Genomic DNA, 23,589 nt, shown 5'->3' with positions numbered 1-23,589 from the left:
TGGATTCGAAAACGGTAAAACTCAACTGTTTAACGCTAGGGGAGTCGGAAAATGAGCCCATTTTCAAAAATAGTGGAGTGTTCCTTTAAAGAACAAACAAAGCATGTGCTGAATAAGTATTATCACTCCAAATTATCTGTAGTTGGGGCGGCTGAATGGATTCGAAAACGGTAAAACTCAACTGTTTAACTCTAGGGGAGTCGGAAAATGAGCCCATTTTCAAAAATAGTGGAGTGTTCCTTTAAAGAACAAACAAAGCATGTGCTGAATAAGTATTATCACTCCAAATTATCTGTAGTTGGGAAAAAGTGTTACAATTGGCTCCTGTTACAATAGTCACCAGTGTGAAACTGAAGGCCGGTTTCATGGTCACCTCAGAAACAGGAAGAGATGAATGACTGTAGAATTTTCCAGTCTCTTTTGGGAATGTGCTGTCATTCCACTCAGTGTGTAAATAGAGCTCATTCCTTTTGGCAGTGCAAAATATTGTTTGTGTGTGTGTGTGCACGTCTATACTTTATTTTAGAATTTATTTGGAATGTTTCCACGTTGAATATCATTATTGTCTTTAGTTTACACAGCTCAGGCTGTCCTTGTTTGTGTTCCCAGTCTACGATGTGTCTCTCTCTCTCTCTCACACACACACACACACACACACACACACACACACACAGTCTTTCTCTTTCTGTTCTTTAGTTGTCTGACACACACTCAAAGCATCTAGAATGTGAGTCCTACAGCAACGGAATACTAAAGACATGAAGAAAGGATAGAAGACAAAACAGGCAGAACCTCCTCAGTGTGTGAGGCTGAATGCACATTATACTTTCCCAAAACTATAGTCACTTTCTTTCTGATTTGTTCTGACATTTCAAGATATCGAATCTGAAGTTTGTTTCTTTAAATATTATGTATTACCATTATCTTTCTTCGTTTCAAAGGATGTTTAGCATGTAGGCTAAAATGGTAAAAACCACAGACATGTGGTTTGTGTGTCCATGACCCAGACAGGAATCAATAATCGGTCTGTGGACCGATACTCAAGAGGACATAATAAACATACCAGCATCCGATACTTTTAATAAAGCTGTAAATGAAAGACACTCTTCAAGGCTACATTTATTGGATCAAAAATACAGTAAAAACAGTAATATTGTGAAATAGTATTACTGTTATTAAATTACTCCAGTCTTTACCCTCACATGATCCTTCAGAAATCATTCTAATATTCTGATTTGCTGCTCAAGAAACATTTCTTAATATTATCCATGTTTACAACGGTTGTGCTTAATATTTTTGTGGAAACCATGATACAATTTTCTCAGGATTCTTTGATAAATGGAAAGTTCAAAAGAAATCTAAATCTTTTGATATGGCACTAAGATTATCCTATTAAAATCAATGTGATAAACAAACTAGATCAAGTTTGTCAAGACAAACTTTAAGTTGGCTTGAAAAAGCCTGACCAAAAATTAAAAAAAAAGTTTTTGAAATTGTTTTAATAATTTGACGGTTTTCAGTCTGAAACAGTTTGAAGTTTAAAGGAGTTTTAAAGCTTAAATATTTTGAAGGCAATACAGTCAGATAGATAGATATAAAAAGATGGGTTGGTAGATATAATATGGGTAAATATAGAAAGAGGTAGATAAGGATAGTGATTGATAGATAGATAGATAGATGAGTAGGTAGATATAGAAAGATGGGTAGATATAGAAAGAGGTAGCTAAAGATAGTAATAGATTAGAAATATTAGATACAATAGAAGTTTAAATGAGTTAATATGGCTTAGAAATATTGCTAAGGTATTCTGGATGGTTGCTAGGGTACTTGGGGTGGTTGTTAGGGTACCTGGTGGGGTTGCTAAGGTGTTGCTATGCGGTTGCTAGGGTACTTGGGGTGGTTGCTAGGGTGTTGCTATGGGTTGCAAGTTCAAAAGAAATATATATTTTGATATGGTACTAAGATTATCCTTTTTTTAGTTTAAAAGCAATCTAAAAGTAATCAAAAAGTAGTCCTATTATATTACCTAAAATGTGTGATGTAATGGATTACATTATTAACAACTATTTTTTTCATGTAATTTGGCATCAGTAAGTACATTGTTAGTAATGCACCCCAGTTTTAAATACCCCATAAATTTGTTAGATTAGTGCAGTTTTCACAGTGAAGTTATTGCTAGTTAGTGGCAGGTAGTTTTTCGATAAAGGCAGGACATCATATTTATTTATTTATTTGTTGGATTTAAAAAAAAGTTGAGTGCAAGATGAGTTTGCTTTCTCTCCCATCCACACAGAGAATTTAGAAATGGTCTTTTCTATGCCATGACAACCATTAAGTCATTGAAATATGACTGCCCAAATTCGCATATTAACACTTATTCGGTCTTCAGTTACTTGACTTGCTCTGATGAGTGATCTTTAATTTGTGTGATTTTGCAGAAGGGTGGTGTTTGGAGGCTGGTTGATGCTATGCGCAGTCTGAATCCTCTGCGTCGAGACAGCGCCACCCGCTGGCAGGAGCAGCAGCTGGTGAGAGTGAAGCTCAACATACAGCTGGATTTCAGTCATGTATAAAATATGCATAATCACATAAATATTTAAGGGGACAATAGTTGTTTGGTGGTGTGCAGGGTTGCCAGATCTGATTTAGAAAAGCAGCCCATTGGCCAATCAAAATTAGCTCAGTTTGACCAATTAAACTATCCCAAATTCTAGTGGAAATACCCAAACTCTAAATATGCAGGTACCATACCTAAAATACATATTTAACAGTCACTGTTGTGCACAATTCACAATTTTAACTTGAAAATCACTGTACTGTATTGTATTAATAATTAACAATTAATAAAATTGTCTTATGTTAAGATTGACGGCTAGTGAACAAAAGTATTTGGTAGGGGTGGTAATCCTTTATTTTTGAACATTCAAAAATGAACTATTTGCAGCTGAACAAAAATAAATGTTTCTAAATGTTTTATGGGTGAAAAATGCTAATGTGAATACATTAAAATAGTAAAAGAAAAGGCACTTGAACAGTTTATTTAATGTAAGTATAAACTATTAAATATAACTCTGTTGTTAAATATAGAAAATTGAATATTTGTTTAACTACGTTGTTAAACGTATAAATATATTTAATTTTAAATAATTGTAAATGTATTTGGCAAGTTGTTACTGAATTGTCAAGTAAAGCAACTGTCAAAGGCTTTTAAAAGTTTTTTATATTATATATATATATAAAAAAATTGAAATTTATTATAAATAAAAAAAAAATTATATAAGTGATTTTAAATTTAAATGCCAAATAAAGAGATTTTCAAAACAAATTTCTCCGTTAAAGCTGAGTTTTGTTAAAAATAATAAATTTTTTGGTTTTACTTGCCTTTTTTCACATAACGTAATGACTGATCCCATCGCCATAGAGTTTGCTTAATCTAACTCAGGGCTGTCCAAACTCGGTCCTGGAGGGCCGGGGTCCTGCCGAGTTTAGCTCCTTGCCTTTTTTCACATAACGTAATGACTGATCCCATCGCCATAGAGTTTGCTTAATCTAACTCAGGGCTGTCCAAACTCGGTCCTGGAGGGCCGGTGTCCTGCAGAGTTTAGCTCCAACTTGCCTCAACACACCTGACTGGAAGTTTCTATGCTTAGTAAGAGCTTGATTAGCTGGTTCAGGTGTGTTTAATTAGGGTTGAAGCCAAACTCTGTAGGACACCGGCCCTCCAGGACCGAGTTTGGACAGCCCTGATCTAACCGATACTAATCACTTTTTCAAAATCAATTTGATAAAACTAAGATCCAGAGACCAAGAGCTTGTCATGCATTACAGTACAGAAACCCATTATTGCTGCAAGGCAGTGGAATGATCCGATAATTAGATTGATTTGCTGCCGCAGAAAGATTGTATACAACTGTGTTTGTTTTCCCACAGGACGCTGCCTTCCGCCAGTATTCCCTGCGCTGTCTGTTATCTCAGGATGTGCTGTTGCAGGAGGATGTTGAGCTGATCGAGCTCTTGGATCCGAGTGTGCTCTCTCTGGGCTCCACTGATACCGTCTGCCCCAGTGCCAGCATTTCTGTGCCAGCGCCACGCTACCTCTCGCCACCCTCTATACGGTACACACCTACGTCAATACCAACAAAAACACCTTTAAGGGATAGTTCACCCAAAAATGAAAATTCTGTCATTAATTACTCACTCTCATGTCGTTCCAAACCCGCAAGACCTTCGTTCATCTTCGGAACACAAATTAAGATATTTTTGATGGAATATGAGAGCTTTCTGATCCTCCATAGACAGCAACACAACTGAAATGTTCCCAGGTCTAGAAACGTAGCAAGGAGGACATTGTTACATACTGGTAAAAAATGTATAGCTTGAATGCACTGTAAGTCGCTTTGGATAAACACGTCTGCTAAATGCATAAATTTAATAAAAAGACTTGTTGAATAAAGTTGTTATTTTTGTTTTCTTTGCGCACAAAAAGTATTCTCGTAGCTTCGTAAAATTGCGGTTGAGCCACTGATGTCACATGGACTATTATATATCCTTACTACGTTTCTGGACCTGGGATCATTTCAGTTGTGTTGCTGTCTATGCAGGGTCAGAGAGCTCTCAGATTTCATCAAAAATATCTTCATTTGTGTTCTGAAGATGAAGGTCTTGCGGGTTTGGAACGACATGAGGGTGAGTAATTAATGACAGAATGTTCATTTTGGGGTGAACTAACCCTTTAACACTATCAGCTTGATCTGTTACTGATGTGTTTAAAAAAAATTGTATTTCATAAAAATACTACTATATCATATAATATATCATATTGTGATTATATACCAATGACTACACAAAAATTATAATAATGATTATTATTACTATTATTATCATTATTACTAATATTAAACATCAAACAAAATAAGAAATATATTACTATTGTAATACTATTGTACAGTTAAATAAAGAGTATAATATATAGAATATTCTGTAAAAATTCAAAACATTGATTTCATAAAATTAATAACATATCAAACAATAAAATAAAATATTTTACAAAAACAATAAAAAAATAGATTTTTGAGTATAATTGTAAAATTATACTTAAAAATATCAAGTATGTAATGCTTCTTTTCTTTTCTTTTTTACAGTACAGCTATAAAATAACAATACCAATATTATAGAAATGAATAGTCTTAATTTCTTAATTGTCAAACATTAAACCTTTTGGCAGAAAACAGGAGGAAGCTCTTAAAGCTCCTTTGTTGGCACAAAGTTTATAAACCCATCTCATTACAAATCTGGAATGGTTGGTGCATGTTGTGTTCCCAAATGCATGTTATAAGTGACCCAAAGTCACAATAGTCGCAGAGATGGAGTTTATGTGGAGCATTTACTGTGAAACTAATTGCTCTGAGATCCTAAAAACACCAGATCATGAGCTGCTCATGTGTAAATGAACACACTGCAGCACTTCACTCTGAAACATGCAGTGCATAATAAATTCATAATAAATGTTCCTGTGGCTCAGTGGTAGAGCATTGCGTTAGCAGCGCAAAAGGTCGTGGGTTCAATTCCCAGGGAACATACATACTGGTAAAAAATGTATAGCTTGAATGCACTGTAAGTCGCTTTGGATAAACACGTCTGCTAAATGCATAAATTTAATAAAAAGACTTGTTGAATAAAGTTGTTATTTTTGTTTTCTCCAGCGCCACGCTACCTCTCGCCACCCTCTATACGGTACACACCTACGTCAATACCAACAAAAACACCTTTAAGGGATAGTTCACCCAAAAATGAAAATTCTGTCATTAATTACTCACTCTCATGTCGTTCCAAACCCGCAAGACCTTCGTTCATCTTCGGAACACAAATTAAGATATTTTTGATGGAATATGAGAGCTTTCTGATCCTCCATAGACAGCAACACAACTGAAATGTTCCCAGGTCTAGAAACGTAGCAAGGAGGACATTGTTACATACTGGTAAAAAATGTATAGCTTGAATGCACTGTAAGTCGCTTTGGATAAACACGTCTGCTAAATGCATAAATTTAATAAAAAGACTTGTTGAATAAAGTTGTTATTTTTGTTTTCTTTGCGCACAAAAAGTATTCTCGTAGCTTCGTAAAATTGCGGTTGAGCCACTGATGTCACATGGACTATTATATATCCTTACTACGTTTCTGGACCTGGGATCATTTCAGTTGTGTTGCTGTCTATGCAGGGTCAGAGAGCTCTCAGATTTCATCAAAAATATCTTCATTTGTGTTCTGAAGATGAAGGTCTTGCGGGTTTGGAACGACATGAGGGTGAGTAATTAATGACAGAATGTTCATTTTGGGGTGAACTAACCCTTTAACACTATCAGCTTGATCTGTTACTGATGTGTTTCTGTGTTACAGGGATGTGTCGGTTTTGGTCGGGCTGCTAGCTGTCTTGCTCGGCGTGTGTTTTTCGTACCCTGACCACGAGCAGGCTCTGTGGCTGTGCGTTGTCCTGGTGTGTGTTACGTGTGCGTGTCGTGGTCTGTCTCTGTGGCGTAAGGCCGTTCTACAGCGGCGCGTTCAGTCTCTGGCCGTCCAGCTGGAGGGTTTGGTGAAAAACAGCCGAGCGCTGACCAGTCTCTCTCGCAAGTCACTGCGACTCATACAGGAGACAGAAGTCATCTCACGAGGTTTCACCCTGTAAGTGTCATCACACACACACACACGTGTTGGTATTTATGGTTTATGGGGACTCTCCATAGGCGTAATGGTTTTTATACTGTACAAAAGGTATTTTCTATCGCCCTACACTTAAACCTACCCCTCACAGGAAACTTTGTGCATTTTTAGAATTTCAAAAAACACCATTTAGTTTTTAAAGACTTTTAAATTACAGGGACATGGGTAGTGTCCTCATAAACTATATTCACCTTGTTTTACCTCTGTCATACCCATGTCATTATACAAATTTGTGTCCTCATGAACCACATAAACACACACACAGACCCCAACCACTTTAGTTAGTCGCATCTTATCAGAGGTGGACAGTAATGAAGTACATTAACTTGAGTATTGTTTTTTTCTGAAAACGTATGACTTTAACTTCACTACATTTTAAAGACAAATTTAATACTTCTCACTCCACTACATTTCTATCAAGGTCCTCGAAGTAGAAAGTCGTTTCTATTAATTTCTCTTGTAGGGCTACATGAAGTGATTTCCCCGCATTTTTTGAACACTGGCAAATGTGATATTGGTAACACTTTATTTGAAGGTGTCCTTGTTACACATGTTACATGTACTTACTATTATAATAACAATAAATGATGCATAATTTAAGTAACCCTAATCCTAACCATGTAGTAAGTGCAAGTAGTTAATTATTACTCAGTACTTAAATGTATAATTACACTGTAACAAGGACACCTTCAAATGAAGTGTAACCGTGATATTTATTTACAACAATTCAATAAGAAGTTAATCAGAATCCGAATCAGAAGAGCTTTATTACCAAGTATGTTTACACACACAAGGAATTTGACTTGACGACAGGAGCTTCCAGTGCAGAAGAAAGTACGAACATAGTACAGACATACATAGGAAAAACACAGTAGGGATGTAATATAACACCAATATAATTAAAAAAAAAATTTAAATAATGTGCTATATACAGAAATAGAAGTATAGGGGAAAAAATGTAATTGTTTAGATAAATGTACACATGTTTATTAGTGTGCAGATAGATATGTTATTTGCAAAGTGTGCAGTTTAATATAAATATAACTATGTTAGTTGTGATGGACGATGTATAATTATGAAAGATTAATTGTTCTGGCTGAATATAGCCTGCGGGAAAGTTGTTAAGACTGCACCAGACAGCCAGCTCTTTAACCTCCTGTCTGTAAGCAGACTCGTCTTCTTCCTTGATGAGGCAGATGACTGTAGTGTCGTCTGCGAACTTCAGGAGCTTGACAGAGGGGTCTTTAGAGGTGCAGTCATTCGTGTAGAGAGAGAAGAGCAGTGGGGAGAGGACGCAACCCTGGGGGGCGCCAGTGCTGATGTATATTAGACACAATATTGTCTAATTTTGCAAAATTGTGTAAACGAAAATATTACCTATAAAGCCACAAAAGAACTGTTTTGCGTCTTCTAACAAAACCCAGTAGGTGTTTGACTTGAAGCAGCGCAGCACAGACCGTTCTGTGTATGACATTAAAGTACCGCGAGAGCGATTAGAGGGCATTTTTGAAATGTTTGTTTTGATGTCAAATAAATCTGTTGCTGTTTTGCTTTTTTGATAAGCAGTGTTGCTGTTTTAAAGTTATACAGCTACAGTTGTGTTGCTGGGTTTTAAAGCAGGTTTGATGTTTTTTTTTCTTATCAGTCTGTATTTACAGCAGTTTCACTGTCTGCTCGGTTTAATGTGGATGAATGGCTACACTTTTGGTTAACTCACTTGTTTAATTTCTATAGGTTTTTAACGCTCTAAAAGCTCTTTATTCCAAAGATACTACAAGCTAGTCAGTGTATTCAGTAGGCATAATGTATTTTAAGTTTCTTCAGAGGTATAAGGTATTGCAAGTATTGCATACAACAATAATTAAACTGCATTGATATAAAAAAGGAAATTTACTTTTGATACTTTTAAAAGCAAGTAATTCTGTACTTTTACTTGAGTAAAAATCTGTCTTTACAACTTTTGCTAAGGGGTCATATTTGACCAGCAGTGTCTGTACTTTAACTCAAGTAATGGAATTGTGTACTTTGTCCACCTCTGCATCTTATTTTATGTTTGTTTATGTGGTGTTTTGTATGGTAGCTTATTTCCGACACAGAATTAGAAAATATAAAATAAAGAAAAGGTAATTGCAACTTTATATCTCATTCTGACCTTTTTTTCTCACAACTGTCAGTTTATATCTTAAAATTATTTTTTTTCTTAGAATTTCAAGATTATTTCTGACAGTTGTCAGTAATAAACTTGTAATTGCTAGTTAACATCCCAAAATTCTGACTTTTCTTCCTCAGATTTCTGAGTTTACGTCTCACAATTTTCATTTTTTTTCCTCTGAATTCTGATCTTACATTTTTTTTTTCAGCGTTTGACTGCCCCCCCCCCCTCCCATTTTTATACATGTGAACGGTATTCTACATGTAAACTCAATGTAAAACTAGTTGTGAGACACTTACATTCTGGGAAAAATGTCGAAATTGTGAGATGTGAACACCCAATTCTGAGAAAAAATTAAAATTGCGAGATATAAACTCTCAATTTACGAGTTTACAACATATAAACTTGGAACTATGAGGAAAAAAGTCCAAATTGTGAGATTTTGCCATTTTCGCAGTTTTGAGATGTCGTCAAGAGTTGTAATTACCTTTTTTAATATTTTTATTTCATGGCGGAAATAAGCATTATTTATGAAATTTGACTAGTTGCAGTGTTTTTCATTTTTGTGAGATTTTGTTTTCTGCATGAAAATCAGTGATTATTTCTGCGTCTGTTTTGTACTAGACAGTTTGTTTAAAGCTGAAGTGTGTTCTTTCTGTGCAACTGAGTAACTCTTTTCAGACAGGTTTCCTAAACACTCCTGTTTATAGTCGCTCAAACCAGCTGAGCAAAATGCTGGTTAACGTCACCTTATGAATGGCATATTTATAGTCAACTTTAGAGTCTGGACATGAATCTGGGATAGGAGAAAGTATTTTAACATTTTAACAAAATATTACACACCTCATCTTTAAATTTTAGGATTTTTTTAACTGTATTCCTGTTTGGAATGATATGTGGATTATTTGACTTAATTGGTGCCTTTTTCCCCCCAAATGTGTTCTGGTGATTTGGAGAAGCGGCTCAGTTTTGCACGACTCACAATTTTGAATGTTCCTCATTTTGAGTGGAAATATGAGCTTGAATCGCTTCAAATTTTCAGTATTTAGAATTAGTCATTTTGAGCTGTTAAACTGCAGGACTACTATCTTGGCATGCTATATAAACATTTAGCATACTTTTTTTTTTTTTACAAATATAAGTACAATTAAAAAAAAATAAGTATAATGCATGCAAGTTACTGCCATGGGCTCATGTCCTTTATATAAATGAATACCTGTTATGTGTATGTGTTTAGATTTAATAATTGAGTTGTGTATGAGGTTTGTGTGCTCTGTGGTGTGCATGTTGAGTGTAATTTGTCTTTCACTAGATATAATAAGTGTAATTATTATTAGTAATATTGCCGTTCGTGATTTATTACTTTAAAGAAATTCAGTATTTTGTCTAGCAAGCATGCATTAAATTGATAAAAAGAGTAAAGATTTCTACACTGTTACAAAAAAAATCTATTTCAAATCAATGCCGTTCTAATTTTTTTGAAATAGAGTAGCATGAGCAGCACAAGTGTTTTCAACATCGATAACAATTAGAAATGTTTCTTGAGCAGCATATTGGAATGATTTCTGAAGGATCATGTGACACTGAAGACGAAAAGCTGAAACTTTAGCTTCTCCAATCACAGGAATACATTACATTTTAAATATATATTCAAATAGAATTTTTTTTTATTTTAAATTGATAACATTTCACGATATTATTCTTTCAAAATACATTTAAAAAAAATCTTACTGACCCAAACTAGTGTATTAGTTTGTCATTATTTGTTATTTTTGTGTTCTGTGTGTTACGTTGTTACATAGTGTTAAGGCCCGTTCACACCAAGGACGATAACGATAAAGATATAGTTCTAAAAATCGTTCTCAATATTAAAGAATAGCAGAGTCCATACCACAACAATAACGATAAAGGCACAGAGAAACGATATCGTTGGAATCACTTCCAGAATGATTATTTCCATCTGATGAACAATAAAAACATTGGCACCCAATCAGAATCCATCCTTCTGAGCTGGAGATTTTAAAGCGGCAGATGAGCATGTGCTTAGAATAAACAGACGATATCGTTCTTGGTGTGAACGGGGCTTTAGTCTTGTAGTATTATATGTGTTGTTTGTGATGTGTGTCTGCCCTGATGGTTCTCGGACGTCTGCACAGTTGGATCACATTTCACTTGTCAAGTTTACTCGACAGGGTGAGTGGCGCCTGTCCCTTTAACAGGGCGGGGCATCTTCGCAGCCAGCAGCTGATTGGTCTACGGAAGGTGGCCTATCAGAGTCTTCGCTGCGCATTCCGAGCCTCTCGCCTCGCCACATGCGTCATGCTCAAGTCATATCCTGATCCAACAGCATCATTTGTAATCAACATCTTTTACAATATGATTTCGGAACATTTAATTCACTTGGTCGAGTCCTTGACTGTGTTTTACATTTCCGCTGAACTCGGAGATTGACAATGTCACCAACTACGTGTCCACCGTGCCAATCAGAGAGCTTGGTCTCGGTCTGGGGGTGGAGCATCTTTCTGACGATCAGGCACAAGAACTGACCAATGATTACAGTCTGCCTGCACTCAAGGTACAGAAACTTACACTGTTGGAATAGTGCCGAGCGCTGTAGCTGAATTTCTTGAAATTTTTAATGTTCTTGATATTTGATAGTGTTTTGACAGTATTCAGGTATGATGATGATCAGAATCAGAATGAGTTTTATTGCCAGGTATGTTTACACATACGAGGAATTTGTTTTCATGACAGAAGCTCCTGATATATATCAGATCATGATATTTATCTGATTTTTTTTGTGAAAAAGTCATTTTTATTCTACCCAAGGCACTCGTTGAATTGCTCGTTTGTTTGCATTATAACAATAAAAAACAATATTTACTTAATATTTTTTTATATTTTTCATAAAACATAAAAAAATTGGTTTTATCGGTTACGCAATATTTATCTTGTAAAGATACTGAATATGATGATGATCAGAATCAGAATGAGTTTTATTGCCAGGTATGTTTACACATACGAGGAATTTGTTTTCATGACAGAAGCTCCTGATATATATCAGATCATGATATTTATCAGATTTTTTTTGTGAAAAAGTCATTTTTATTCTACCCAAGGCACTCGTTGAATTGCTCGTTTGTTTGCATTATAACAATAAAAAACAATATTTACTTATATTTTTCATAAAACATAAAAAAATTGGTTTTATCGGTTACGCAATATTTATCTTGTAAAGATACTGATTTTTTTTTACTATATATATATAGTGCTGTCAAACGATTAATCGCATCCAAAATAAGTTTTTCTTTACATAATATGTGTGTAATGTATACTGTGCATATTTATTATGTATATATAAATACAAACACATGCATGTATATATTTCAGAGAAATATGTTGTTGTATGTTATTGTCTTACCTGCTATTTTTGAGTTAAGAAGACAAGGAAAGAGGCACTATTCCACACCTAATGGTCAAATAAAAGACATATTAATATTACAACATTCATAACCATTGCGACTGTACTGTAAATATTCAATATAGGCTATTGCCCAGCCCTATTGTTGACATAAATGCACATCATTCTCTTCAATAACCTTTGATTGCTTTGCAGATGTTGTTCCAGTTGTGGGTCGGGCAGAGCTCCGAGTTTTTCCGGCGGTTAGCTCTGTTATTGTCTCCAGGGAGGGAGGAGCTTGACTCCAGGTCCAGCCCCCTCACATACAGCAGCGTCCCGTTGATTACTGACTCTCTCCATCGCACACTGGCCGCTTGCCTCGGAAATCTTCAACGCAGCTTTGATTTCCATCGCTACTTTGAAACGCAGCACCAGTCGCTGCCCTCAGAAAGAAATGGACGCGCTCAGCAGAAGTGTAGAGAGCTCAATTCTCTGCACACGTCTGTCCGCAGTTTACAACTTCACCTGAAAACACTCTTAAACGAGTATGTACCACTTAGGGTTTATTGTCATTTCATATTTTTTACAGCTTTGTGTTGTTTTAAAGGGTTAGTTCACCCAAAAATGAAAATTCTGTCATAAATTACTCACTCTCATGTCGTTCCAAACCCGTAAGATCTTCGTTCATCTTTGGAACACAAATTAAGATATTTTGATGAAATCTGAGAGCGTTCTGATCCTCCCATAGACAGCAATGCAACTGAAATGTTCCCAGGTCCAGAAATGTAGTAAAGACATCGTTAAAACAGTCCATGTGACATCAGTGGCTCAACTTGAATTTTATGAAGGTATGAAAATATTTTTTGTGCGCAAAGAAAACAAAAATAATGACCATTTAATTTTTTTATTGTTCTTCCCGAGTTACCGTCTTCCGCCATTTTGGAGAGTATCGCAGACGCATGCTTTCCCCTAAGTGTAAAAAACGCTGATTAAGTTCATGTGCGCGCTTCCCCCCCCCCTAACGTAAACATTACATTGATTACATTCTTGGGTACTCTCCAAAATGGTGGAAGACGTAACTCGGGGGGGAAGAATTGTTGAATAAATAATTTTTTCTTTGCGCACAAAAAGTATTCTCGTTGCATAATGAAAATTCTGTCATAAATTACTCACTCTCATGTCGTTCCAAACCCGTAAGATCTTCGTTCATCTTTGGAACACAAATTAAGATAATTTTGATGAAATCCGAGAGCTTTCTGATCCTCCCATAGACAGCAATGCAACTGAAATGTTCCCAGGTCCAGAAATGTAGTAAAGACATCGTTAAAACAGTCCATGTGACATCAGTGGCTCAACTTTAATTTTATGAAGGTATGAAAATATTTTTTGTGCGCAAAGAAAACAAAAATAATGACCATTTAATTTTTTTATTGTTCTTCCCGAGTTACCGTCTTCCGCCATTTTGGAGAGTATCGCAGACGAATGCTTTCCCCTAAGTGTAAAAAACGCTGATTAAGTTCATGTGCGCGCTTCCCCCCCCCTAACGTAAACATTACATTGATTACATTCTTGGGTACTCTCCAAAATGGTGGAAGACGTAACTCGGGGGGGAAGAATTGTTGAATAAATAATTTTTTCTTTGCGCACAAAAAGTATTCTCGTTGCATCGCAAAATTGAAGTTGAGCCACTGACGTCACATGAACTGATTTACCGATATATCCTTGCTACATTTCTGGGTCTGGGAACATTACAGTTGCATTGCTGTCTATGGGAGGATCAGAAAGCTCTCAGATTTCATCAAAAATATTTTAATTTGTGTTCCGAAGATGAACGAAGGTCTTGCGGGTTTGGAACGACATGAGGGTGAGTAATTAAGTTAAATTAATTAAATAATTAAGACAGCATTTCCATTTTGGGGTGAACTAACCCTTTAAATGACCAAAAATTGCTGAAATTAATACATTTCTAAAAAAAAAAAAAAAAAAATTTAAAGTTCACTAAATAAGATTGATTTACTCTAATATAGCCAGTATAACACCCTGGTTATAGAATAAGCTGATGCACCTAATTTTTTTTTTTTGTCTTCTCATAGGGTCATAATTCTTGAGGATGATCTGGAAAAGTTAATGGTTGCTAAGGAGACGGAGGAGATGACGTGTGCGGGATATCAGGATCTGAAAGAGCGTCTGCAGCTGCTGCAGCCTCACATGCAGGCCAGCACCTGCTGCTGGGACGACACACTCGCGCAGGTCGACCGCATGCTACGCCGAGTCTCCAGCTGCCCAGGTCAGAGGTCATCCTCTCAACCAATCACTGCACACTGCTTTGGAATTTGAATGGAATTTTTGTTTGATTCATGTGCTAATCTGTTTTTAATTGTGTTTTAGAGTTTTTTTTTAAGTTAGTTTCATTATAATTTAGTATAGTCCTAAGAAATGGCACCTAAATTAAATTTGAGACATATTAAATGACTTAAAATTCATGATTACTGGGGTACAATCAGGCCTCTTCAAACGTCCCCCTTACAGAAGTAGTTCACCCAAAAATAAAAATGTAATTATCATTATGTACTCACTGAAATTACATTCCAAATCTTTATGCTTTTTTTGAGAAACAATTTATACTAATAATAAAATCAAAAGATAGCTCACCCAAAAATGAAAATTCTGTCGTTATATACTCACCATCATGTCGTTCCAAACTTGTATGAGTTTCTTTCTTATGTTGAACATAAAAGAATATATTTTGCAGAATGCTGGTAATTGAACAGTTGATGGTCCCCATTGACTTCAATAGTATTTCTTTCCCTGCTATGGAAGTCAATGGGGACCAACAACTGTTTGGTTCTTCAAAATATCTTCTTTCGTGTTCTACATTTTTTGGTGAACTATTCCTTTAATAATTTTATTAAGCAAGGACCCATTATATTGATCAAAAGTGACAGTTACCGACTGACCTACCGACAGACCCCGATCACACCGAATACGGTTTTTAGGTCTGGAAATGCGAGGCGCACCGCACTACTTTTTTTTTTTTTTTGGGTGACTTTTAAAAAAAAGAGCAGTGTGCTGTTTTTTTATGTTGCTAGGCAACCACCAAATCAGCTGTCCTGTCAGTCTAATCAAAGGATTATAGCGCGAGCGCTCTAAAGTCTTTGGTTTTGCTGTTAAGTAAACTCTCATATTAGCAGAAACCTTAAAAAATACATCTCCGGGTAACCCGCATCAGACACCAAAAGTTTCTCCATCATCGCAGTTTCAGGCCTTTCGGCAACGGTAAACTTTTGTCACCACAATGGAATGCCCGCCTCTCCGTTCATTCGATTGGACAATGGAAAACAAACGCGAATGATGTCAGGCGCTTTTCCGCTCAGAGTTGCTTTTTTTTTTTTTTTACTAAAAGGGTTAGTTCACCCAAAAATGAAAATTAGCCCGTAAATTACTCACCCTCAAGTCATCCTAGGTGTATATGACTTTCTTCTTTTTAGACGAATCCAGTCGGAGTTATATAAAAAATTGTCTTTGATTTTTCAAGCTGTTTAATGCCACTCAGCGAGTGTTGCATGCATCAGTCCAAAAGAAGTTAAATAAAAATCGCCCATCCATAAAAAACAGTCTGACACGGCTCCGGGAGGTGAATGAACAAAGGCCTTCTGTAGCGAATCGATGCATTTTTGTAAGAAAAATATCCATATTCAAAATGTAATAATCACTTTAATGTAGCTTGCGCCAACAGTTGTACACAGAAGCAGTTCCGGGAGCATGACGTATGAGATCAGCGTTGCGCATGCGCCGGTGAGTCTCGTGAAAACCAACGTTTGTTTACAGGAGCAAAGGAAGCAAAGTTTCCTTACTTTAGCAAAGGAAAACCAGTCTCCTCTTGGCTTATATCGAAATCCTCCGAAATTCTCTTTACAAATCCTCATTTTGTACTTCTAATTAGTGACCGGCGTTTTGTTTTGATCTCTCCCCTGCGTTACCGCGTGCGTCACTTCTGAGCGGCGCATGCGCAAAGCCGACCTCATACGTCATCCGCCCGGAGCTGCTTCTGTGTACAACTGTTGACACAAGCTACATTAAAGGGATTATTACGTTTTTAATATGGATATTTTTCTTACAAAAATGCATCAATTCGCTACAGGAGGCCTTTGTTCACCCCCCGTAGGGGCACTTTTTATTTAACTTCTTTTGGACTGATTCATGCAACACCCGCTGAGTGGCATTAAACAGCCTGAAAGATCAAAGACAATTTTTAATATAACTCCGACTGGATTCGTCTGAAAGAAGAAAGTCATATACACCGAGGATGACTTGAGGGTGAGTAATTTATGGGTTAATTTTCATTTTTCGGTGAACTAACCCTTTAAGGCACTCGGAGCGCTCCTGCAAAAATGCAAGGCGCATAAACCGCGTGCAGAACGCCCACTGCCAACCGAAATCAATTCAAAAAAGGTACCTCTCATGACAAAAAATACGTTCTGTGTGATCGGGGCCTAAGACATTTTTAAGGTTACAAAAGATTTCTATTTCAAATGAATGCTGTTCTTTTGAGTATCTATTCATCAAGGAACCCTGGAAAAAAATGTATCACAGTTTCCACCAAAATATTAAGCAGTTTTATTAACTGTTTTCAAAATTGATAATAATAAGAACTGTTATTAATAGTTTAGCAGCAAATCAGCATATTGGAATGATTTCTGAAGGATCATGTGACACTGAAGACTGGAGTTAATGATGCTGAAAATTCAGATTTGCATCACAGGAAAAAATTACATATATATTTTTTGTTGTAGTTGTGATAATATTTCATAATATTACTGTTTTAATGTATTTTTGATCAAATAAATGCAGCCTTGATTAGCATAAGGGTCCTAATATTAATTATTAGCAGCGTAGTTTATTTAATTGAATAGTTTTATAAAAAGCTGACTCTTTTATTATAATTTAAATATTCTTGACAGTGTCACAAATCCTGGTACCATAAATGGGTAAAAAAAAAAAAAGTAAGACAATAAAAAATATATATTATAAGAGATTTTTTTTACAGTCAGCTGGTAATAATGCAGTTATTATAGAAAAACTTTTCACTGCAGAAACCAGTTGACCAATCAAAATCAGTTATTGCAGAGAGTTTTGCCATATACCATATAAATGTCTATGAGCTCTCGAAATGACGTCCTCACCACGTCCTTCTGTGGTAACAGAGTGTGTCTTGGGATATTTTTAGAGTTCCTTATTCGATTGATTTCCCTCCCTTCGGTTATTTTAGGGAGCTTTAGGGAAGTAGGAGGGTAATAAAGGACAGAGAGAGAGGGATGGGGTGGGTGACGTCCTTTACAGAATCAGGCCATAATCCACAAGTAGGTGAAGTGATGCCCAGCGTCATATGATGACCCTCCTCGGGCTGGTGCTTTTAATGGAGGAAGGTCAAAGTTCAGCTATGCAGTTGTTTGATGTACTTATGTGGGTGCCAAGCAACAGCAACTATTTTTAACTTAATTACTTGGCACAAGTCCCAGTAATGCATTTCTGCAGGCATCACAGTTTGCAGCAGATTTAAAAAAAAAAAAAAAAAAAAAGGAATTCATTCATTCATGTATGTTTATCCATATGTGCCAATATTGGTAATGTTTTGACCCTGTACAATTTTTTTAAAGGGACTAACTGACATCATTGTTCTCTCCTCTGTTAATATTTCTATAGCAGATTTCAAAATGTTCAGTATTTTATACTGTAAATTATAATATTGTGATGCCTAAATTCACATGTATCACACTTTGTTTTTGAAGGTCTTTTTATAATATATGTCAGTTTTTGGCTATAATATCACAATGAATAACAATACCACAACAAGCGACGTTTGATTCACATAGAAACTGAATTTGTCCTGTGTCATTTGCTGAAAGGAGACACACATTAACAGGATACGGTGTATTTGTGTGTGTTCCACAGAGAGTTCAGATCAGCCAGAGGAAACAGCTGCCCCAGATCCCCCTCCTCCTGCCCCCTTTACACACATACAGGACAGAGACCCCGTCCCAGAGGAACAGGTGCTGTGTGTGTGTGTGTGTGTACTTTTAAGCATGAGAGAAATATTAGCATCTGTATTATTCATTATTACTGCTCATTTTGATGGGCAGTTGATATGGGTCGATGACATGTTCATTTTATCTATAAATCTATGAATTTGTAAAAATTCTGCATGAAATGTTATATATATATATATATATGTGTGTGTGTGTGTGTGTGTGTGTGTGTGTGTGTGTGTGTGTGTGTGTGTGTGTGTATATGTGTGTGTGTGTGTATATATATATATGTGTGTATATATATATATATGTGTGTATATATATATATATATATATATATATATACACACATACATGCACTTTATTGGCACAGCTGTCCTGATATAGTAATGGGGAAAAAAAAAGAGTAATGAATTTAAGCATTTTAATTAAGTAATGTGGCATATTTTATTTTTTATATAAATAATTTGAACATATTAATAATATTGCTTATTGAGATTTGAAAATTGTCTGCCAAATCAAAGTCGTGGTACAACCAACATGCAGAAAACATTAAGGAAAAGAAGGAAATTATATCAAATAACCACTACAGACCCTCATAACTGTGTCAAAGTCAGTAAGCGCCTTAAAATATGAAATAATTTGACCTTTTTATAAGGCAACATTAGTTCAGGCGATGCGACTCCCAAAAAGCATATGAATGAAGTTCTTTAAAAAACGTAATTAAAAGCTACCTGAAAAAACGACCTTAAAGTATTTGTTTAAAAATGTTAGGAATATTAATTAGGAAACATACACTAGCATAAAGGTAAGGAGAATTGAACATCTATGTATTTTTACTTCACATGCATTTTAAACTAGATTTACTTAATTATTTATAATTAAATTATTGTTTATCATTGACCCAAGCAAGTATTAAATTTCGCCACAACAGACAAGCACAACTTGTCCAAACTCCAAATCTAGTTCACTTGTTTATTGTTTGTAAGTGAAGTGCCCGTTATTGTTGTCGTCATCATTTTTTCCCCCTTTATATCTCTCAAAGGATTTCACAGATGTAAATTGTGGAACAAAGCAAAACAAACTGCTAAGATTGAAGTGTTGTTATTAGCAAAAATGCAGAGAGATTCATAAACGATTAACAATTTTGTGATTACTAGCTTAGCTGGGATTAAAAAAAAGATGCTTTTCTTGGCCAGGAGCTGGAGGCATATGTCTCGGACTCGGACTCTGAGACGGAGTGGAGAGGGGTCACGGACATGCTGTCGCCATGGGAGCAGGAGCACCAACGTCGTGAACGTGAGGAGTCCAGACGTGTTTTACTCGAGCTAAAGTCCGTCCTGGGAATCCGAACATCAGATGGAGAGAGAGACAAGCGCAAGCTTCTGCTGTTCAGTGATCAGGGTACTACACGCACAAACACATCATATTTTAGTATTTTTCTTTCCCAGAAGTACTTTTTTTTTTTTAGTTTAAGTGAGTCGGCTGATTCTGTTTTAGTTCTTACAACCATCCATTTCAGTGGGGAATAAAAAAATAACTATGATATAATTAAATATTTAGTATTTTGTAAGTTGCTTTGGATAAAAGCGTCTGCTAAATGACTAAATGTAAATATTTAAGACGTGTATATTTGTCTTGGACAATAATGCTAACTAGACAAATGCTAACCAAGCGAATCAGTCCAGACAGTTCATTTGAATAAACTGGTAAAACAACAAACAAATAAACAAACGGTTTTTACCAACTTTTTTGTTATGAGAAAAATGTATACTACTGTACTTAATTTTTTCAACAGTGTTATTTTAGCATTCTTTATATACTATTATAGTGTTAGTTATTTTGAATGAGATTTTATAATATGGTTTAGTAATTGTATGTGCTTTTGTCATTTTTATTAGCTTTTTTGTTTGTTTGTTTGTTTGTTTATTGAAATGAATTGTCTGAACTGATTTGCTTAGCTGGTTTCAAAGTCTAGTTTTGTTGGTTATTTTTGATTCAGTTTTAGTACTTCAACCAAACTTTTTTTCAGGCAGCATTTTAAATTTGTAGGTTTTTATTTTTGTTTTTCAGCATTCATGTTTTGTTTTGTTTTGTGTTTTGTATTGTTTTGCTTTTTGTTTGGTTTTGTATTTTTTGTTTTGTATTGTTTTGCTTTTTGTTTGGTTTTGTTTTGTGCTTTGTAGGGCTGTCTCCGACTAAGGATTTTCATAGTCGAATGGGAATTTTCGAATCTTGAAAATCTCGAAACTGATAGTCGAATCATATGTTTTGGAGGCGTGGTGCAAAATACATTGCCAAGAGTAAATTCAGACATTCGACAGTCATAATTACGTTAACACACACAAAGGAGGTAAATAATGTTTTATCTTTTGATTTAAAGATAGTTAACAATAAACGTAAGCAAAACCCTAAGAATACACAAAATTTTTTACAATAGTGCTCTCATTATAACGTTGTGCATATGACAGTAAAAGTCCGGACCGAGCGTTTTGATTGGACGAACATTTATATCTGCACAAAATGCCCCGAATGCATGATGAACGTGTCTGCGCGTCTCTGAATTAACTCCTTTTGTGGACGCGTTCTTCACACAACAACGTGCAGAAACATGGCAACTAAACTCTGAAAATTCACAACGTTTTATTACAATAGTGTTCTCTCTCTCTGCGCTGAAGAGAGAGAGAGAGAGAGAGACGGGGTCACATCACAGTGGAGTCAGTCTTAACCGTGGTTGCAAACACATACCAGCTTCATCACTGTGTCTGTCACGCGACTCTGTTCCCCTTTCAGGCTCTGTCTTTACATTTATTTTGAAAGATGAAGCTCGTGATTATGGTAAGGGGCGTTACATTTCCGACGAGTGCTTGCGGTGTTCGGCCAATCACAATGCACTGGGTCAGCTGGCCAATCAGAGCAGACTGCGCTTGTCGGAAGGAGGGACTTTGTAGAAAACGAAGCGTTTGAGAGAGGCGGGGCATAGAGGACCTACAATAATGTACAGTATTTGAAAAATAATGTGTTTTTTGAACATTAAAGCATGTCAACATATTCTGTTACACCAAATAATGATCTTTAAAAAAGCATCATATGACCCCTTTAATATTATGCATTGTTGCTTGTCCTGCTCGCGCTGTGAAGTAGGCCTACACCACCGTACAACTCAACCAAATGCATCTTATACAAGATAAATAATACACGATATGTACTGAAAGGAACTGAACTGAAATGTTTTGAAATGACTTGAAATGAAAAAATCACTCCTCTGTCGGTCACGGATTATGGAAAGTGAAACTTAAATCTATAGGGGTGGTTGGATTTATTCACGCACGTTAAAATATTTATTTGAAGCTTCTTGCTTTTCAGATTCTTATTTACAGAATTATCTTAATAGGCTGTATAGTAACTTATTGGGAGAAAACCGATAGTTCTATGTGAAATCAGACATTTGAGCACCCCCATATAGCCAAAATGGCATGATCATAACACCTCTGCGAATATTTGACTGTGAGATTGATAGTTGAATCAGGCTCCTCCTATCCAAGCATCCAATCGTTGACTATTCGGGGTCACCCCTAGTGTTTTGTTTAGTTTTTTTAGTTTTGTTTGTGTATTGTTTTTTGTTTGGTTTTGTTTTTTTGTTTAGTTTGTGTTTTGTTGTTTTATTTGAGCTTTATTTCAATTATCGAAAAAATGTTTGTAAATGAAAACATACAAATTTAGTTTGATAAATTATATTTAGAATAAACTTGAGTTAGTGTAGCTTTTGTTTGTTTTTAGCTTGTTTTGTCGCAAACTTTATCATATTGACCGTCTGTAATGAAACGTTTTTTTTAATCTACATTCAAGTTTCAAACTACTTGTAGCTTAAAAAAATACTTGTCTTTTTTGTCCTTCTAGCCGCCCTGGCTCCATTTGCTAAGGACACATCAAAAACGGACACAAACTCTTTAGAACCGCATATTTCAGCAGAGTCCATGCCTACCACGGAAAACCATGTCTCCCAACAAGGAGAGGAGAATGAATGTGAACAGCAGACTGAGGTTCTGAGTGGGGCGGAAAGAGAGAGCGATTCTGTTACTGAGTTTTGCTGTGGAGATTCTGATGTAACTGGGGCAGCTAAAGATACCAGAGATGAGACTGCGGAGGAAACACAGCTCTTCCAATCAGACGGGCTTATAGATGAGGGGCATGATGGGACACACCCGCTCACGCCCAGAGTGCCCACCCTCTCTGTGATTGACCGATTGACAGAACTGCATGGCTCAGAAGCGATCAGTTTCAGCTCTGCCTTGGCCACCCAGGTAGCAGCGCGCTCGCATACGTTCACACACATGCAGGAATGCACCTATGAGGACTCAGAGGAGGAAGTGGCATCACCGCAGACGAGAGAAACTGAAGAGGACTGAAACAGCAAGATATTTATTCTCATCCTTTTGGTTGTATTTATTCAGCTTGATTTCAGGTCACAGACATCATTGGATGTAGCTGGTGTGTGTGAATCTGTTTTTGGCGTGTCTCTGTTTTAAAGTGTGTGTATTTGTGTGTGTGTGTGTGTGTGTGTGTGTGTGTGTGTGTGTTTGGGGGATTTATGTTTCATGTGACATCCCACGTCCACTCTCCTCATGACAGGCCTCAGCCCTCAGGTACAAACTGGCACATGCTAGTACACAGAAATAACAGACCAAAACCTAACATTAACACAAACTCACATGTGCAAAACTACATGTCCTTGGCCATGTCCCAGTTTCATTCACTGTAACAGAGGTCCTACACAGAATAACCAAAACTAGCTCTTAAAAAGTCAGTTTTATTGGGTATATCCCACAAAGCCCAACAAGAACATGTCCGAGTCATATTTGACCCCAATTAAATTAAATTAGAAGGAAAAAGAAGTATATTTTTGTACACTTAAGATTTTGTGTATTGCTACATTGTTTTCATGACAAGTAAGCACTTTTTCCCCCAAATTAATGCACATTTTTTTACCGCAATACAAAATAAATAAAGTTGTTCTTAGTTGTTTCTTTTGCAATGCAAGAAATACTGTGCATTTTTGTGGCTTTAAAAAATATTATATATATATAATATATATATTCAGAATATATTTTGACTTATGCATTGCGAAAATGCAAAACTATTTTCAAAACTAAACTATTTCATTTATTTTGAATTGTGGTAATGTGAATGATTTTATTTAATTTTTTCCATATTAGGGTAATGAGACGTTGTCCCCTTTAATACACGAATGACAATTTTATTAAGTATTTTCAGTTGCGTTGAAATTAGATTT

General features: G+C 35.9%; 2 protein-coding genes across 2 annotated transcripts in view; both read left to right on the top strand.

Moving 5' to 3' along the window:
- The window catches only part of vezt (vezatin, adherens junctions transmembrane protein), a 28,091-nt gene extending 4,780 nt beyond the window's left edge, over positions 1-23,311 (top strand). The window contains exons 3-12 of the mRNA XM_016287936.1: positions 2,439-2,528; positions 3,931-4,115; positions 6,398-6,679; positions 11,063-11,200; positions 11,298-11,445; positions 12,487-12,815; positions 14,364-14,557; positions 18,223-18,320; positions 19,496-19,700; positions 22,197-23,311. Coding sequence (XP_016143422.1) covers positions 2,439-2,528; positions 3,931-4,115; positions 6,398-6,679; positions 11,063-11,200; positions 11,298-11,445; positions 12,487-12,815; positions 14,364-14,557; positions 18,223-18,320; positions 19,496-19,700; positions 22,197-22,705 — 2,178 coding nt within the window. The 3' untranslated portion in view covers positions 22,706-23,311. The remainder of the gene's footprint in view (positions 1-2,438; positions 2,529-3,930; positions 4,116-6,397; positions 6,680-11,062; positions 11,201-11,297; positions 11,446-12,486; positions 12,816-14,363; positions 14,558-18,222; positions 18,321-19,495; positions 19,701-22,196) is intronic.
- acot18 (acyl-CoA thioesterase 18) overlaps positions 1-23,589 on the top strand; it is a 446,653-nt gene that overhangs the window by 180,678 nt on the left and 242,386 nt on the right.

Source organism: Sinocyclocheilus grahami, unplaced genomic scaffold (assembly GCF_001515645.1).
Source record: "Sinocyclocheilus grahami isolate Dianchi unplaced genomic scaffold, SAMN03320097.WGS_v1.1 scaffold226.1, whole genome shotgun sequence".
Classification (NCBI taxonomy): Eukaryota; Metazoa; Chordata; class Actinopteri; order Cypriniformes; family Cyprinidae; genus Sinocyclocheilus; species Sinocyclocheilus grahami.
The sequence above is the reverse complement of the archived record's forward strand: the minus strand, read 5'-3'. Positions and strand labels throughout refer to the sequence as shown.